The sequence below is a fragment of the Oryctolagus cuniculus genome, chromosome 11 (assembly GCF_964237555.1).
Source record: "Oryctolagus cuniculus chromosome 11, mOryCun1.1, whole genome shotgun sequence".
Taxonomy (NCBI): Eukaryota; Metazoa; Chordata; class Mammalia; order Lagomorpha; family Leporidae; genus Oryctolagus; species Oryctolagus cuniculus.
In genome coordinates this window covers 123,249,098-123,264,097 of record NC_091442.1, presented here as the reverse complement: position 1 = coordinate 123,264,097, position 15,000 = coordinate 123,249,098, and the positions used below count along the sequence as shown (strand labels likewise).

General features: G+C 66.8%; 2 protein-coding genes across 5 annotated transcripts in view; both read left to right on the top strand.

The window, feature by feature from the left end:
- Positions 1-719: 719 nt before the first annotated feature.
- On the top strand, positions 720-10,051 carry DENND6B (DENN domain containing 6B). Its single transcript, XM_002723231.5, has 20 exons — positions 720-982; positions 4,009-4,047; positions 4,119-4,161; positions 4,669-4,781; positions 5,250-5,330; positions 6,033-6,138; positions 6,230-6,309; positions 6,391-6,450; positions 6,663-6,718; positions 7,085-7,207; positions 7,293-7,388; positions 7,480-7,574; positions 7,704-7,769; positions 8,297-8,361; positions 8,438-8,527; positions 8,607-8,660; positions 8,956-9,065; positions 9,519-9,621; positions 9,705-9,779; positions 9,857-10,051. The coding sequence occupies exons 1-20, from the start codon at positions 806-808 to the stop codon at positions 9,977-9,979; spliced, it is 1,755 nt and encodes a 584-aa protein (XP_002723277.3). The 5' UTR covers positions 720-805; the 3' UTR covers positions 9,980-10,051.
- Positions 10,052-13,522: 3,471 nt separating this feature from the next.
- Positions 13,523-15,000, top strand: part of PLXNB2 (plexin B2) — a 28,252-nt gene continuing 26,774 nt past the window's right edge. For 2 of the 4 annotated variants that reach the window (XM_051839207.2, XM_051839204.2), the window contains exon 1: positions 14,681-14,981. The gene's annotated coding sequence lies outside the window, so the exon portion shown is untranslated. Of the gene's footprint in view, positions 13,669-14,680; positions 14,982-15,000 lie in introns of those variants that run through there. The other 2 variants (XM_070053066.1, XM_070053067.1) reach the window with 2 other exon arrangements.

Genomic DNA, 15,000 nt, shown 5'->3' with positions numbered 1-15,000 from the left:
ACTTGTATCGCAAGTTTAGTGACTTGCCGTCCTTACGCAGGGTGGTACTTCTGTGAGGCAGGCATTTCGGCTGGTGGTTAACCAACCTGCCTCCCACAGCCGAGCACTGAGCGACATGGATGGCCTGCAGTCCCTGGCTCCTGGCTTTGACCTGCCCCGCAGCTGTGGGCATGATGGAAGGGAATCCTGACAGCATCCCCTGACCGCCCCCAGGCCACTCCAGGCGCAATCGCCACCGGAGGCCTGGGGGCAGCTCCCGCAGCCCGGCCGTCTGGAAGAGGGAGGGCTTTCCTCCGAAGCAAACCAAAAGCACCCGGGACGCACGGCCCGGCTCGCAGCCGCGGCTTCCCAGGCGCGCCTTCGAGGGGCGAGGCAGGCGGACCCGCTGCGCTCCCCGCCTTCCCCTCGCCCCGCACCTCGCTCAGCGGCGTGGGGGCCACAGGCAAGCCTGGGACTTCGGGCGGGCGCGGGCGCCCACGCGGGCCGCAGCCTTTGGATCCGCGCGCGCGCGCGGGGCCCGGGCGGCCGCAGAGCGCGGAGCCGCCGGCCGGGGCGACAGGGGCGTCCGAGGTGGCGGGGCCAGGCGGGACCCCCCGTCCCGGAAGTGCGGCCCGCTGGCCGGTGCGCGCGGCGGCGCTCCGGGGCCGGCGCTCCTCCGGCGTCAGGGGGCGCGCGCGGCCGCGGCCGCGGCCGGCTGCTCTGCTCCGAGGCGGCCGCTCGACTGCTCTGGGGCGCTGTCCCGCAGGCGCTGTCCGCGGCCACCGCCCTCTCGCGTTCCCCCGGCAACGCGCCCCGAGCCGCCGCCATGGATGCGCCGTCCGGCGCCGGGCCCCGCCGGGCTCGCGGCAGCCCCGGCACTGCTGAGCCGACGGCGGCGGGCCGCTCGGCGCGGGCCCCGACCGCGCCCTGGGCGCGCTTCTCCGCCTGGCTGGAGTGCGTGTGCGTGGTCACCTTCGACCTGGAGCTGGGCCAGGCGCTGGAGGTGAGCTGCCGGCCGGCGGGCCGCGCCCCCTCCCCTGGTGCGCAGGTTTCCGCCCGGTCCCCGCCCCCGCCGCCGCCAGCGGACCGGGAGGCAGGTGCACCCGTGTAGCCGCCGCGCGCGTCGCACCCCTGCACAGGCCTCGGCCTCCGCCCTCCTCAGGGCCCCAGGAGGGCTCCGCAGGCAGAGCAGGGCAGAGCAAGCTGCTGAGTTCCCGTTGGGGTGGGGGCGGCAGGGCCGCACACGGCCCAACCAAGGCGGGCCCTTCTGATTTTTCCGGGTAGATGCCTGCCGCGGCTGTCGGCCTCCGATGTTCACCCCTCAGCCGCTCCAGCAGGCGCGGGGTCGCCCTGGAGCTCAGGCCCACCGTCTCTGGCATCCTCCTCCCCACTGCCCCCCGCCGGAGTCTATGTCTCCTTAAAACCCCGTGCACCGCTTGGCTCACGTGGAGCCGAGGCCCCGCGGTTGTGTCCCTCCTGCTGCACCCCTGGCTGTGTGTCCTCTCCCTGCTCCTCTTGGCCTGGGGCCTTCCCGGGGGTCTCCCCACTGCCAGCCAGCCTCCACCTGCCCGCGGGGCAGCGTCTCCTGGAGCTGGGGATGAAGATGTGGCCATGACGCTGATGGGGAGCTGCCAACTGGGGACTGTCCGGGATGTAGACTTCACCAGGGCCAGAGGGAGGGACTGAGAGGTAGCCGCTGGCCCTGCTGGACTCCCAGAGGTGTCCTCAGGGAAGCCGTGGCTCTGCCTGGGAGATGCTTTCCAAGGTCCCTGTGGGCTCTTCCAGTTTTCTGAGTGGACAAGTGACCCGTGGGCTCCTGACACTGTGGGTGCCCACACACCGTCCCCACTGGACACACTGGTGCAGTTACGGAGTGTGGACAGGGAGGTGACTCGCCTAGGGCTGCAGAGCCCACTCTCTTACCCCAGTGCCTTTTTCAAATTGTTCCCTGGGCTGGCGCCGCGGCTCACTAGGCGGGTTCTAGTCCTGGTCAGGGCGCCGGATTCTGTCCCGGTTGCCCCTCTTCCAGGCCAGCTCTCTGCTGTGGCCAGGAGTGCAGTGGAGGATGGCCCAAGTGCTTGGGCCCTGCACCCCATGGGAGACCAGGAAAAGCACCTGGCTCCTGCCTTCGGATCAGCGCGGTACGCCGGCCGCAGCGTGTCGGCTGCGGCGACCGTTGGAGGGTGAACCAACGGCAAAGGAGGACCTTTCTCTCTGTCTCTCTCTCTCTCACTGTCTACTCTGCCTGTCAAAAAAAAAAAAAAAAATGAGTAAGAGGTTACCCAGCCTGTGCAAATTGCTCCCTAAAACCCCAGGCGAAGTTAAGGAGGTGTGTGTTGTGGCACAGCGTGGTAAGCCACTGCTTGGGACACCCACGTCCCCTGTGCACATGGAGCCGGAGGCCAAGGTGGCTGGTCAGATGCTGCAGGAGCCCAGGACTGTTCCAGTGGGCACCAGGCTGTGGCTGTCTCTGGCTGTCCTGTCCTGAGTGACTGGTGGGCCCTGCCCCTCACGGAGCTCTGCTGAGCACCCAGTGGGCCCAGCCCCCCTAACAGGTCCCCTTAGTTTCCCATCTCTCCCTCCTGACTCCCTCCTTCCTCTTTTTTTTTTTTTTTAAGATTTATTTATTTGAAGGCAGAGTGACAGAGTGAGTGAGAGGTCCTCCATCCGCTGTTTCACCCCCAAATGGCCAGAACAGCTGGAGCTGGGGCAGGCAGAAGCCATGAGCTAGGAACCTAGTCCTGGTCTTCCACATGTGTGGACATCTGGTGCCATCCTGGGTGCGTTAGCAAGAAGCTGGAGAGGAAGCAGAGCAGCCGGGACTGGTTCTGGCAGCCTGACGTGATGCCAGCATCGCAGGGGGTGGCTGAACCGGCTGTGCCGCACACCAGGCCCTGCCGCGCCTCGTGGCACCTGCCCAGCTGAGGGCTTCTTGACTGTGCTCCCCTCTGATGTTAGGTTCTCCAGAGAGACAGGAACAGTAGAATATTTTGAAAGACAGCAGAGGGAACTGGGGGCTCGGCTCCTGTAGGTGGAGCGGCTGAGAAGCCCCTGCACGCTGGAGACCTGGAGCGCGGCTCGGCCCGAGTCTGAGGGCCTCAGGACCAGGGGTGCTGATGCCGTGACTTTCAGGCAGAGGCCAAAGGCCTGAGAACCGTGGCGGGTCCGAGCTGTGGGCTGCAGGGCAGGGGAAAGAGCACCCCAGCTCCAGGACAGACAGAGAGGAACCCCCCTTTCCTCCGCCTTCCCTGCTCCGTCCTGCCCTGGGCCAGGTGCTGCGCAGGGCACCCCCCACCAGCCTCCCTGGAGACGCCTCGGATGAAGGTGTCCGTTGATCCAGTCAGCGGCCACACCTGCCTGTGCTGGGCTACCCCAGACGCGTGTGCGCGTGTTCCACAGTGACTGTATTGGGGGGGGGGGGACAGGTCCTTGCCCTGGAAAGGCCGGGTGGGACGCAGCAACAGGCCCAGACCAGACAAGGACAAAAAGCAGGGCCCTTTCAGCAGAGCAGGCCCGGTGGCTCGCCTCCGTGGGGTTCAGGGCGCACTGCAGAGGGCTCCTTCCAGCCTGGGCCCAGCTCCTCAGGGCAGGCGTGGCAGCTCCAGGCACAACGGCTGCCTGGGAGAGCCAGGCCGGCCCAGAAGGCACGGGGAATGGGGGCTCTGAGGGCTCTGCCTCTTGACAAGCTGCAGGGAGCTCCGTTGTGGCACCCCGGGTGGGTGGAGTTCCCAGGCCAAGCTCTGGCAGGGCCCTGTGACCACTCCAGGCGAGAGAGGAGGCCCCAGGAGGGCTCTGAAAGCCTCCCCCTGGATGCTGGGGCCAGGGAGGCTGGCCAGGATATGTAGGAGGAGGCAGGAAGTCCACTCAGTGTGCTGGCCCCTGGCTGAGGGGGACCCGGAGGTGGGCGGCCAGAAGCTTCAGCTGTCGGGGGAGTGCCTGGAGGCCAGGGAGAGAGCCAGGGGGAGAGGGCACCGCACCAGCTGGACACCTCGCAGACACAGCTCACCTAGTGCTTTGTCCTCCGCGCAGCTGGTGTACCCAAGCGACTTCCAGCTCACGGACAAGGAGGTAGGTCCCAGCCCTCGGGAGCAGAGAGCACCGGGAGCGAGTCGGCCCTCACTGGGGATTCTGTGTTTCAGAAGGGCAGCATCTGCTACCTCTCCTTTCCCGACTCGCACTCAGGTGAGCAGCCCCGCGCTCTCCCCAGGACTGGGTGTTGGCTCTGGGGCTGCGGAGGCGGGTGGGGCCCTGGGCCACCTGTGCTGCCCAGTGTCAGTGGACACCCAGAGCCCTGGTCGCAGCATGTGGCCAGGTTCCCCGATTCACATGGAAAGAGGTGGAGTGTGGGCTCGTCCACCCCATCGCTGTGGCCACCGGGAGCTGGGCCTGCTCCCCTCTTCTGCCCCTGGAGCACGGGTGTCGGGATGGCCATTTGTCCAGGGCCTGATTTCTGTCTGGGAAGGTGGAGCCTGTCTCCCTAGACAGGCTGAAGGTGTGTCCTGTGTGCTGAGCTTATCCCAAGACCCCTGAGCAGACGCCGGGCTGGGCTGGGCTGGGCTGAGGCGGGCAGTCTGTGGGGAAGCACGGACTGGGCTGTCCTCAACACCGTTTAGGCCAACAGAGCCCCCCCCCCCCCCGCCGCCGAGCAGAGGCCCAGCACTGACCCATGTGGTGGCCCCTGCTTCTCAGGCTGCCTGGGGGACACGCAGTTCAGCTTCCGTATGCGTCAGTGTGGAGGCCAGAGGAGCCCCTGGCACAGTGAGGACAGGCGCTACAACAGCGGGGCCCCCGTGGCGCTGCAGGTGAGCTGCGGGCCTCTCTGGCCGTTCCGCACCCGACCCCTGTCCCCTGGGGCCCTGCGGGGGTCAGGCTGGTGTTAGTCCCTTCAAGTGAGTGCCTGGGTCCTGTGTGGCAGGAGAGGTGGTGGCCAGCCTGTCCTGTGGGGTCCCTGACCGCCTTGAGCCCCGGGGGTGGGCCAGCTCCTAGCAGACTGGCCAGACCCTGGAACTTTCCCTCTGCACCGCGTGTCCGTGGCATCTGCATGGCTGACCATGGCGCCCCCGAGCCCCCGCCTGCCACCTCAGCTGCCCGTTGGGTCAGCAGTCATGTTCGCTGCCTGTGGTCCTGCCCGCTTCTGAGCCAAAGACCCCAGGCCTGGCCCGGCGAGGCCGGAGTGCAGGGACAGCAGCTCCCCCAGCCTTCCTGTCCCTTGAGCTTTGTTGCCCCTGCTGGGCCGTCCTAGGGGCGTGGCCAACGCTCATTCCTTGCAGAGGGACCCAGCCCACTACTTCGGCTATGTCTACTTCAGGCAGGTGAAGGACAGCTCCGTGAAGAGGGGCTACTTTCAGAAGGTGAGCCGCCTGCCCACTCTGAGGGGCCCTCCCCTGGCCGCAGGGCCAGCGCGCCTGCTGACCCTTCCCGGGAGGCCCTGTCTGCTCCTCACTGCTGGCTGGAGGGGCCTCACACTGTCACATTTGGGACCACTTTAGTCTTCTTTAAATTTTATTTTATTGGAAAGGGGGGTGGGCAGAGGGCGGGAGGGATATCTCCCATCTGCTGGTTCACGCCCCAAATGCCCGTAACAGCCAAGGCTGGGTTAGGCTGAAGTCGGGATCCAAGAACACGTGGGTGGCAGGGGTCCAACCACTCTTGCCATCACGGCTGACTCCCAGAGTCCTCAGCAGCGGGATGCTGGGATGGAAAGCAGAGCCGGGACTCAAACCCGGGCACTGTCGTGTGGGACACAGGTGTCCCCAGCCGCTTCTCACCTGCTGCGCCAATGTCTGCCTTCAACTTCAGTCTCGAACTCAGACGCTGAGAGCCAAAGCTTGCCCCGGGGAGATTGTCCCCGAAACGTTGGCCACTGTGGGTTTCCCTCTGGGGGGGGCCCTGGTGTCCAGCCCCACCCCACTGCCGTGCCAGGGTCTCCCCGGCGCTGTGAAACAGGCGTTGGTCCCCTCATGTCAGCCCAAGCTGGGCCAACTCTGGGGAAGCCTGCAGCCCGCTGCATGGCTAGGGGTGACCGCTCCTCGCCGGCCCTGCATCCCCCACAGTCTTTGGTGCTGGTGTCCCGCCTGCCCTTTGTCCGGCTGTTCCAGTCCCTGCTCAGCCTGATTGCCCCCGAGTACTTCGACAAGCTGGCCCCTTGCCTGGAAGCAGGTGAGTGGCCAGCAGGAATGGGCGGCGTGGGCAGGGTTTGGCAGGCTGCCTCTCAGGGAGAGCTCCTGACACGGGCCACCTGTGTTCACAGTGTGCAACGAAATTGACCAGTGGCCAGCCCCTGTGCCTGGGCAGACCCTGAACCTGCCTGTCATGGGCGTTGTTATCCAGGTGAGGCCGGCCGGCTGGGAGCAGGTGCCGCGGGTTCGTGGAGGCTTCCTGCCCTCTGGCAGCTGCTTTCTTCCTCCCCAGGCACACATCCCCTCCAGGGTGGACAAGCCTGAACCCAGCCCTCTGAAGCAGTGTGACCAGGTGGGGGCTCAGGCCGAGGGCCTGGACTTTGACCAGAAGTGGGACCTCGCCTTGTGGGGTGGCTGTGTCTCGGGGCAGGGCTGGGAGCGTCACACCCTCCCCTGTGCTGTGGTGGAGCAGGGGCCCTGGGTCTCTCCTGGTCCCCAAGGTGCTGCTTGGGGCCCAAGGGGCACCAGCCTGGCCCCCGGTCCTGACTCACCCTCCCCTCTCAGAACCTCCTGCCAGCCCCAGTGGTCCTCGCCAGTGTCCATGAGCTGGACCTGTTCAGGTGAGCCCACCAGAGACCACCATGTGCGTGTGGCGGGGAGGGGGCCGCTCGCCATGGGTAACTCAGGACAGTGACCCTTGGTGGAAGTACACAGAAAGCAAACCTGGGCCCCGCGTCTGTACCCAGAGGAAAGCGGGCAGGGAGGCTGGGCTTTGAGACTGTCTCGCCCTGCGTGGGCCAGGCCCAGTGTGAGTGGACTGTCAGGGACACACACTCTCACGACTGTGAGCGCCCCTCCCCCTGCCTTCCTGCTGGGCCAGTGCTCTGTGCTCACCCGGGCTAACCTGGAGAGCGGTGGGAGAGCAAGGTCCAGGGGCCTGGGTCGCCTTGCAGGGTACCCACCCCAGCCTCCCTGCCTGGCACCAGGTGCTTCCGGCCTGTGCTGACCCACGTGCAGATGCTGTGGGAACTCATGCTCCTGGGGGAGCCCCTGCTGGTCTTGGCACCCTCGCCCGACGTGTCCTCAGAGCTGGTGCTGGCCCTCACCAGGTACCTGCCTTGCTGGGCCAGGCGGGGGGCGCGGGGCTGTCGAGGCTGTGCCTCCTCGGCTGCTCCCTACTGTCGGCTCCCGCAGCTGCCTGCAGCCCCTCAAGTTCTGCTGCGACTTCCGCCCCTACTTCACCATCCACGACAGCGAGTTCAAGGAGTTCACCACCCGCACGCAGGCCCCGTGAGTGCTGCCGCCCCACCTCCCACACCCTCCCTGCAGCTCCCCGGGCCTGTCTTTGCCCCCCTCTCTCTCTCTCTCTCTCTCTCTCTAGACCCAACGTGGTTCTGGGAGTCACAAACCCTTTCTTTATCAAAACACTCCAGCATTGGCCCCATGTCCTCCGGGTCGGGGAGCCCAAGATGTCAGGTGAGCAGTCCTGGGGGTCAGGGTGGGGCTCCGAAGCCGCCTCTGCTTAGGGATGGGAGGGGGCGGTGCCTGAGCCTGTGGGCGTGGCCACAGCTGGGCCCTGAAGCGTGGCCACTGGACACCTCGCAGGGGACCTTCCTAAGCAGGTCAAGCTGAAAAAGCCCTCGCGGCTGAAGACCCTTGACACCAAACCAGGTCTGTACGTCTGGGCTGGGGCCCTTCCAGTGGGGACTGCCCTGCGCTTGTGCCCTGGGCTGGGGCCCTTCCAGTGGGGGCTGCCCTGCGCTTGTGCCCTGGGCTGGGGCCCTTCCAGTGGGGGCTGCTCTGCGCTTGTGCCCTGGGCTGGGGCCCTTCCAGTGGGGGCTGCTCTGTGCTTGTGCCCTGGGCTGGGGCCCTTCCAGTGGGGGCTGCCCTGCGCTTGTGCCCTGGGCTGGGGCCCTTCCGGTGGGGGCTGCCCTGTGCTTGTGCCCTGTGCTTGTGCCCTGTGCTGGGGCCCTTCCAGTGGGGGCTGCCCTGCGCTTGTGCTGTGGGCTGCCTTCCACGTGGGGTCCTGTCTGGAACTTGGCAGTGGGGGTAGCCAGGCCCCCCAAGCCCTCCTGAGTCCTCGTGGGACCTGGGGATCTCCTCCGTCTGGGGTGGGGTGGGGTGAGAGGTGCAGGTCCAGCCCTGCCTGTGTTGGAGGGAGGCCCAGAGGCTGGGATGCAGCTCTGCCCTCCTGCCAGGCCTCTACACTGCCTACACGGCCCACCTGCACCGGGATAAGGCTCTGCTCAAGCGGCTGCTGAAGGTACAGGTGGGGCAGGGGCTGGACGGGGTCCCTGGTGTGGTGCGAAGGCCCTGAGGGCTCAGCCCCTCCCCCACAGGGTGTGCAGAAGAAGCGGCCCGGGGACCTGCAGAGCGCCCTGCTGCGGCGGCACCTCCTGGAGCTCACACAGAGCTTCATCTTCCCCCTGGTGAGGACCTGGGCTAGGGCGGGGGTGGGGGTGAGGGGGGCAGGTGCCGTGGCCCAGGCTGACTCCCCTCCCCCTGCAGGAACACTACATGGCCAGCCTCATGCCCCTGCAGAAGAACATCACGCCCTGGAAGGTGGGGGTCCAGGGGCCTGGAGAGGGTGAACCCCAGCCCGCTGCTGGAGGAGGGAAGGTCGTGGGCAGGTGACCCCGTGGAGGAGAGGTTGGAGGAAGTGCGGATGTGCAGGGGCCACCAGGGCAGGAGGCGGGCCCTGCACCTGCCAGAGGCCCCTCACGTCGGGGGAGGGGGTGTGTGTCGGGACCTGGAGGGTTTCAGGGACGCTGTCCTGGGTCCGTCCCAACCAGCCCAGTGCAGGGCCTGTGTGGGGCTGTGCTCGCCACGCGCTCAGCTCACCCAGACCCTGTCTCAGACCCCACCGCAGATCCGCCCCTTCCGGCAGGAGGACTTTCTGCGGAGCCTGGAGCACTCAGGGCCCCAGCTCACCTGCATCCTGAAGGGCGACTGGCTGGGCCTGTACAGGTGAGTGGACGGCAGGCCCAGCAGATGGTCAGCCCAGCTCAGCTGCATGTGTGCTAGGTCTCCAGGCTGGGCCACAGGTGAGTGGACAGCAGGCCCAGCAGATGGTCAGCCCAGCTCAGCTGCATGTGTGCTAGGCCTCCAGGCTGGGCCACAGGTGAGTGGACAGCAGGCCCAGCAGATGGTCAGCCCAGCTCAGCTGCATGTGTGCTAGGTCTCCAGGCTGGGCCTGTACAGGAGAGTGGACGGCAGGCCCGGCAGACGGTCAGCCCAGCTCAGCTGCATGTGTGCTAGGCCTCCAGGCTGGGCCACAGGAGAGTGGACGACAGGCCCAGCAGACGGTCAGCCCAGCTCAGCTGCACGTGTGCTAGGTCTCCAGGCTGGGCCTGTACAGGAGAGTGGACGGCAGGCCCAGCAGACGGTCAGCCCCTCAGCCGCAGCTTTTGTCGCACACAGACGGTTCTTCAAGTCCCCTCATTTCGATGGCTGGTACCGGCAGCGGCACAGGGAGATGGCCCACAAGTTGGAGGCGCTGCACCTCGAGGCCCTCTGTGAGGCGGTGAGCAGAGGCCGGGTGGGGAGCAGGGCACAGGCCCCGGGCGGGAGGGAGGGCGTAAGTGATGGAAGTGATGTCCCTGGCAGGACATCGAGACCTGGATGAAGGACAAGTCGGAGGTGGAGGTCGTGGACCTGGTCCTGAAACTTCGGGAGAAGCTGGTGAGGCTCGCAGCCCTGCCCAGCCGCTGCCCGCCCCCCTGCGCTGCTCCTGGCCCTGACCTCTGCTGCCCCTGCAGGTGCGCGCGCAGGGCCACCAGCTCCCTGTGAAGGCGGTGACGCTGCAGCGGGTGCAGCTCTACATCGAGATGGCCATTGGCTCCCTGCCCAAGGACCTGCAGGCCGTACTGTGCCCTCCCTAGGACAGAGCTCGGGCTGCAGGCCCAGGACCCCTCCCCTCACGTACTGTCCTGGCAGTAAAGGTGTACTTGGAACCACGGCCTGGTCCCTGACTGGGGGGGCGTGTGTGCTGGCAGAGCCTCCCTCCTTCTGGCCGCACCTGCTCTCCACAGGCTGCAGTGGTGGGGGCCTCACTGGTCTGGGCACGCCTGCTGCCCATCTCCTGCTGGCCCATCTGCCTGAGCCCCAGGCATTGTGTTCGATGTGCAGGCCGCCCAGCCTGGACAGAGGGAGGAGGCTCCGCCCACCTGTCTTGCCTGGGGGTGGCAGGGGTACCTTGCCCACAGTCACCGACCACCCACAGTGCCCCTCTGCATGCCCTTCCGCCTGGTTCCCACTCCCAGGATGGCATGAGTTCCATGCATTTCCGTGCCCCCTCCCCCACCCCCAAGCAGCCGGAGGAACTCTGGACGCCAGCCTGAGCCTGCCTCCCCAGCTGGAGCCCCGTGCCTCGCTAGACTGAGGGGCACCCGAGCGCCTTCTGGGAGTTGCCAGGTCTTAGGTTCCCCTGTGCCTGGGTGCTGGACCCAGCAAGGCCAGTGTTGTCACCGCTCACTGGCTACACTGGGCCTGTGGGAGGGTGAGCGCCAGGGTGTGGACCCAGAGCTGCAGCCCAGCCCAGCTCGTAGCACCCACCTGTGTCTCCTGACCACTCAGAACCTCTGCTCCTTCCTCATCCGAAAGACCGAGCCGTGTGGGTGCCTGGCGGGGCAGATTCTGCCCGGGACACCTGGCAGAGCAAGCAGGCCCGGGGTGGGGGACTGAGGTCCCCTTTGGTGCCACTGTAAGCCCTGCTGGGTTCTCGCTATACCCCAGATGGCACCCTCTATGAGGCAGGGCTGCACAACACCTGAGCTCCCTTCAGGGTGGGCTCTGCGGTGAGACTGTTCATGGGTACACCTCGTGCCACCGGCTTGTCCAGGCCAGGCTGTCCCCGTCTTTGTCTTTTTTTTTTTTTAATATATATTTATTTTATCTATTTGAAAGGCAGAGTGGCAGGGAGAGAGGGATAAAGAAAAAGACATCTTCCATCTGCTGGTTTATTCCCTGAATGGCCACAATAGCCAGGGCTGGGCCAGACCAAAGCCAGGAAACTCCATCCGGGTCTCCCACGTGGGTGCAGGGCCCCGAGCACTTGGGCCATCTTCTGCTGCTTTCCCAGGCCACAGCAGGGAGCTGGGTGGGAAATGGAGCATCTGGGACTCACATGGGACACTGGTGTCACAGAGCTGTGCCACAATGCCGGCCCTAGGCTGTCCCCACTTTACAGGCAAGGGCAGGGACCCACCAGGAGGGGTTATGAAGCTGGGCAGTGGCATGCAGGCAGTCCAGGGCAGGACTAAGGACATGGCCACAGTTAAACAGATTGGGGCAGACAAGTGAGGGAGCTGCAGCACCAGACCCCGATGTGCGACGCGCTGGGCGTCAGGCAGCTGACAGCCCCCTGCTGAGGCTGCGCGGGGAGGCCAGAACCTTCCTGTGTGGCCAGCTGGAATGCTTGCCACAGGAAGGGGCTGTGGTGTTGGTGGGGACCCTGCCTGTGTCAAGGCGTCAAAGATCTGTGGTTCTGCCTGCGTGGCCGACACCAGCGCTGGGGCTGAGTCCCTAAGGAGCTGCACAGGAAGGTGGCCCGGACCCCTCCTGGTTGCGACCCCACCCTCAAGGGGCACGCCCCCAGCATCACCCCAGCCTGGCACTGTGGGGTCCCCTCCCTGCACTGTGCAGCTGCAGGGTGGCCTCAGAGCAGCCCCAGGGCCCTCATCTTGCTTGGAGGATCGGCTGATGCCGGACATGTTCCCCGCAGTGCCAGTCCTCAGGATTTCGAGGGGAGGGGAGGGACACTGGCACAGTCAGCAAGCTGCCCAGGCAGAATCCCGCGGCTGAGGCAGGAAGAAGAGGAAGTGGAGCTGACCCCATGCCTCTCCCTTGGTGCCTGCCTGCAGATTCGGGGTGCACACAGCAGTCTGGACTGGCAGGGGCAGGGGTGTGGTGCAGCTGGGTGTGGGCCCCTGCCAGCTCCATCCTGTGCCCAACATGCCCCCTGGTGTTCTCCCAGGATCAGGTCAGAACCTCTGTCCTGGGTCACGGCCCTGCTCCCACCCCACCTTCCCACACCAGAGGGAGGGAGTCAGATGGCTCCAGAGAGGCAGACCTGCCCTGCAGGAGCCCCGCGGCTGGGGGCGTAAGTGGGCAGAATCCAGGCCCAAATGGTGGGGGGCCGCTGTGGCCCCGAGGTGGGCGAGGGCTCCAGTGGAGGCTGGGCTGCTCCTGGCTGGACAGGAAGGACGCTCTTCACCCTCAAGCTTCCTGCCTGCTATTTAAAGATCGCCTTTGAGTCTGGGATGCTGGCCTCCCCACATCTTTTGGTATTAAAATGGCCTTTTGTGACAATGCTTGTCTTCTAACTTCCTTTTTTGATAAAAACTTGGCAGCCCCGGTGAGACACTGGTAATTTTGGGGTCCCTTGCCGTTGGGGCAGGGTGGCCATGTGTAGACTGTGGTTCAGGACTGGGGAGAAGGTCTGGGCAGGGACAGCGGAGGGCAGAGAGGCCAGAACTGAGTGGCCGGGTCTTATCAGATTTCATCCAGGCTTTGTCTGCCTCTGGGAGTCCTGGATCCAGGATTGGGGGCAGGTCCCCAGGGTCGGGGGGTAGGGGTGGAGGAATTGTACAAAGCTGGGGGGAGGGGCTGCAGGAGCCAGAGGGGACGGGCACCAAGGTGTGGATGCTGTGGGGCATGGCAGGTCCCCAGGAAGAGTGGTTTCCTTCCACCCACCCCTAGCCCCTGGAGGACGGCGCTGGGTCTCCAGCTGCCCAGGAAGGCCCAGATGTGCTGGGCTGGGGGAGCGGGAAGGCAGCAGGTGGAGACATAGGTTGGTTGGTTTTTTTGACACTTATTTATTCATTAATTTGAAAGGCAAAGCGACCGCTTTTCCATCCGTTGGTTCGCTCTCCAGCGGTCGCAAGCAGGGCAGGGCAGGGCAGGGGCAGGCCAAAGCCCGAGGCCGGGACCTCTGCGTGGGGTTAGGGGCCCAAGCACTTGGGGCATCGACCTGGGAGCCGGAGGGGACGCTCAGCAGCAGGGTCTCCAGCCAGGCGCCGACGTGGGGTGCTGGCTGCGCCGCCAGGATGCCCCCAGGTGTCCTCTGCCCTAAGAGGCTGGGGGCAGCTGAAAGGGGCCAGGTCCAGCGGCCCCGAGTGCAGCCAGCCTGCGCCCAATCTGGGGGTGGGTTAGCGCCCGCAGGTGCCCTAGGGACCTTCGTGCGGGCGGGGCCGAAGCGCTGCCCTAGTGCCGAGCCCAGGGGGCGTCCCCGAAGTGGTGCCTAGGCCGGGGGAGACCCTGACAGCGACAGGGCGGGCCCGAGCCCGCGCCCAACCTCCCGGCGAGGCCGCGCGCGAGGGCGCCAGGCCTGGGGGCTCCGGGGCGCGCCGCGAGCTCAGCCGTCGCCGCCCCCTCCCGCCCCTCCCCCGCCGGCCCCCGCCCCTCCCCCGCCGGCCCTCGCCCTCCCCCGTCGGGGGCGGGGCCGGCGGCTCCCGCGCGCTCCGGCCCCTCCTCGGCCACACAAAGGCCCGTCTCCATGGCAGCCGCGCGGGCCGGAGCGCAGCGGCGAACGCGGCCCGGGCGCCATCGAGCCTCGGCGGCCGACGTGCAGGTACGAGCTCGGGGCCGGGGCCTGCGGGGCCGCTTAGCTGGGCTGGGGGCTCCGCCGTCAGCGCCGCCCCGCCTGGCCCGACGCGCTCCGGCGCGCGACCGGGAGGCGGCTGCGGCTCGGCGGAGCGCGGCTGGGGCCTGGGCCGCCGTCTGGGTCCCGCGGCTGCAGCGGCTGCCCCCGCCCCACGCGCCTCCAGGTGGCGGCCGGGGACGCGGTGGCCCGCGTCCCTCGGAGCCGCTCCGGACCGTGTCTGGTTCCGGATCCTCCGCCCCACCCACGCCCCCGCCTCCTCAGGCGCGGAGATCCGCGCCAGAGCGAGGGGGGTCCCGGCCGTGTATGGGCCCCGGGCCCAGCCTCCCGCGCAGCCCTCGCGGACTGCCGACTTCGCCCAGGCTTCCCCGCGGTCCGGCCTTGGCAGGGGTGCGGGAGTGGGAGAGACCCGCACCCAGTGTGTGCGCAGCTCCCAGGCCTGAGCCTGCTTCCCGCGGGGTGTCTCCGGTTCCTGGTGTGGTTCCCGTTGGGTGGGCACCTGGGACCCAGGAAGTCTAAGACCTGGCTGGCGGGTGGGGGTGTGTTCGGTGGTTTGGCCTTGCCCTTCACCGACTGGTGCTGCACCTCCACATGCCTCCTCCTGCAGGAAGCCCTCCTGGATAGACCCTTCCCGCCACCTCTGTCCTCAGGCTGTTCGGCAGAGCTCTGGCTGTGGGGGGGCATCCTGCCTGTCCTGTATGGGAGTCTTTGACCTCAGGAGCCCTGGAGCTTTCCCAGCTCCTTGGATAAGGAAGGAAGGCTGTGTGTGCCTGCCATGACCTGTGGCAGAAGCCAGAAGTGGGGGTGAGGCTGGAAACTCCCTCCTCCAGTCTGGCTTGTGCCCCCCCCACCCCGTGCGGAGGGCTCTCCAGGTGACAGCTCGAGACCCCGAGCCCAGATGCTTCCCTGGGGGCTGGACAGCAGCCCCGCCCCTGCCCGGAGGGGAGGAGGGCGGTCAGCTCGCTGCTATCTCCGTGCTGTGTCAGCTTTTAGTGTCCGGGAGAAGACAGCAGCAAACAGGTGGGCCTGGCTGGCCCGAGCCAGCTCCCACACCTCCGCTCACACCCCCGCCATACCTCCGGACGCCGCCTCCGTCTGAGGTCTGGCCGGGGGCTCCCGGCTGCAGGAGGCCAGGGAAGTTACTGAGTTTGGAATGTGAGGCCCCCCTCCCCCGCCGGCTGCCTGCCAAGATGGAATTATTTTGGATTATCCAGCCGTGTCCAGCCACCCGAGAGGGAAAGGCCGCAGCCTGCAGCCGTGGGAGAAGGATCCATTTCCGGGCGGTGGGTGAGAACCCCTGGA

Excerpts from the sequence above, each read along its gene's own strand:
- DENND6B (XM_002723231.5), top strand. The coding sequence starts at position 806 with ATGGATGCGCCGTCCGGCGCCGGGCCCCGCCGGGCTCGCGGCAGCCCC. Across the intron at positions 4,782-5,249 it reads GGGCCCCCGTGGCGCTGCAG|AGGGACCCAGCCCACTACTT; the intron begins GTGAGCTGCGGG and ends CATTCCTTGCAG. Across the intron at positions 9,780-9,856 it reads TGAAACTTCGGGAGAAGCTG|GTGCGCGCGCAGGGCCACCA; the intron begins GTGAGGCTCGCA and ends CTGCCCCTGCAG.